Raw genomic sequence first — 1671 nt, 5'->3', positions numbered from 1 at the left:
TAATGAACTTCTCCTCTAACAGCGGTTTCTCATCACCTCTCATTAGAACACAGTATGAAAACATTAGCTGCTATGCTAACAATCAGCGGTTATTTCGGGCCAATTAAGCTACATAGGAAATATTTTTTGGTTGTTTAGAAGCGAATTTCTGGCTGCAAAGTAATTCTGATCTTTCATCCTTACCTGGGGAAGGTGATGCCAGTGAATCCAGTTTGTTTCGTAAAACGGTTGAAACACAGAACAGGACTGAAGGAGCTCCGATCCTCTGCTGCCACATACAAGATGGCGGCGACGTAACGCAGGACTCAGCGCTCCATGAGGCGTCTAGTATATGATGTCTATGGGTAGAACAGCTCCAGAGCTGCGGTGACGATGATTTCCGACATTTAATGCGACGCTCTCTGTTTCTGCCTGCAGTGCTGTCGCCTCCGCCGGAGTCTCTCAGTGGGATTTCACTGGACACCGACAGCAGAGCTGGGTGGGTTTATTTACCGCCGCAATGACTCAGCTTCCTGTGAACTCCTGGTGACCCCGCCCCAAAAACCACACAAGGCCTCACTGACCTTGTAACGTGCCGGGAAGCTGTGCAGGAACAACATGGCTTCCCAGCTCCTCCTGCAGCTCAGAGTCTGATCTGTTCGCTCTGAAGCAGCAAATAAACCAAACGCTGAAGAGAAAACCTGCCTCAGATCCCAAAGACTTCTGGGAAATATTCTGATTGACCTGATTGTGCCTCCTCCCCCCACCATTGTTAATGTAGCAGATTTTATTTTGCTTATTACTCCATACAGAGAAAGTCATTATATTATGCCTTAAACTTTTCAATCTTATTTCTAGTTAAGTGATGGTTGAATTTCTCCTTTTGTTGTTTTAACGTGTTTCGTGTTTTTATATAATTCTCTTTATTTCCTCTGAATGTATTTTCCAGTAGAAGATTTATTATCTTAATATGAGCAATGCTATATGAGTCAGATTATTAGTAGAGCATAATCTGACTATGCTAATAATCTGGCCAGTAGCCTCATTTTAGAGAGCGGCTGCAGAAAACAGAGCATCTGTGAATGGAAGCAGTTGGAAGTCTCACTTATGAACATATTTCTGAACAGCTTAGAGTAAACATGGTGTCTCTTTGTAAAGTCAGAACGGAAACATGAGGTGAGAACTGAATGACTCCCGAACCATCAAACGGAGGAGGAATCAGGAGAGAGTCAAGCGATCGAAACATTTCATGAGCTAATTCTGTCTGTTTCCAGAGTGGTCGACTGGTTCGTGTCCGGCCTGGGTCTGAAGATGCCGCAGCTTGTCCTGCCACCCAAAGATGAAGCTGAGGTTCTTCATCATCATCATTATCATTTCCTTCCTCACTCAGATCGTTCAGAGACTCACTCTGTGTTTGTTTCCTAACGCTGGGACAGGGAGCAGCTGAAGTGCTGCAAAAAGGTGAGTCCCAGTCCACCGGCTCTGCTGTAGTTCAGAAATCAGTCAGTCAGTCTGTAGTTTAGGAAACAGGTGGTCAGTAGTTTAGGAAACAGGTGGTCAGTAGTTTAGGAAACAGGTGGTCAGTAGTTTAGGAAACAGGTGGTCAGTAGTTTAGGAAACAGGCGGTCAGTAGTTTAGGAAACAGGCGGTCAGTAGTTTAGGAAACAGGCGGTCAGTAGTTTAGGAAACAGG

General features: G+C 44.9%; 1 protein-coding gene across 6 annotated transcripts in view; it reads left to right on the top strand.

Moving 5' to 3' along the window:
- LOC103155817 (cyclic nucleotide-gated cation channel beta-3-like) overlaps window positions 1-1671 on the top strand; it is a 31721-nt gene that overhangs the window by 6257 nt on the left and 23793 nt on the right. For all 6 annotated transcript variants that reach the window (XM_016663846.1, XM_016663845.1, XM_016663844.1 and 3 more), the window contains exons 11-13: window positions 418-478; window positions 1254-1329; window positions 1416-1440. In XM_016663846.1, coding sequence (XP_016519332.1) covers window positions 418-478; window positions 1254-1329; window positions 1416-1440 — 162 coding nt within the window. The remainder of the gene's footprint in view (window positions 1-417; window positions 479-1253; window positions 1330-1415; window positions 1441-1671) is intronic.

Source organism: Poecilia formosa, unplaced genomic scaffold (genome assembly GCF_000485575.1).
Source record: "Poecilia formosa unplaced genomic scaffold, Poecilia_formosa-5.1.2 Scaffold449, whole genome shotgun sequence".
Classification (NCBI taxonomy): domain Eukaryota; kingdom Metazoa; phylum Chordata; class Actinopteri; order Cyprinodontiformes; family Poeciliidae; genus Poecilia; species Poecilia formosa.
The sequence above is the reverse complement of the archived record's forward strand: the minus strand, read 5'-3'. Positions and strand labels throughout refer to the sequence as shown.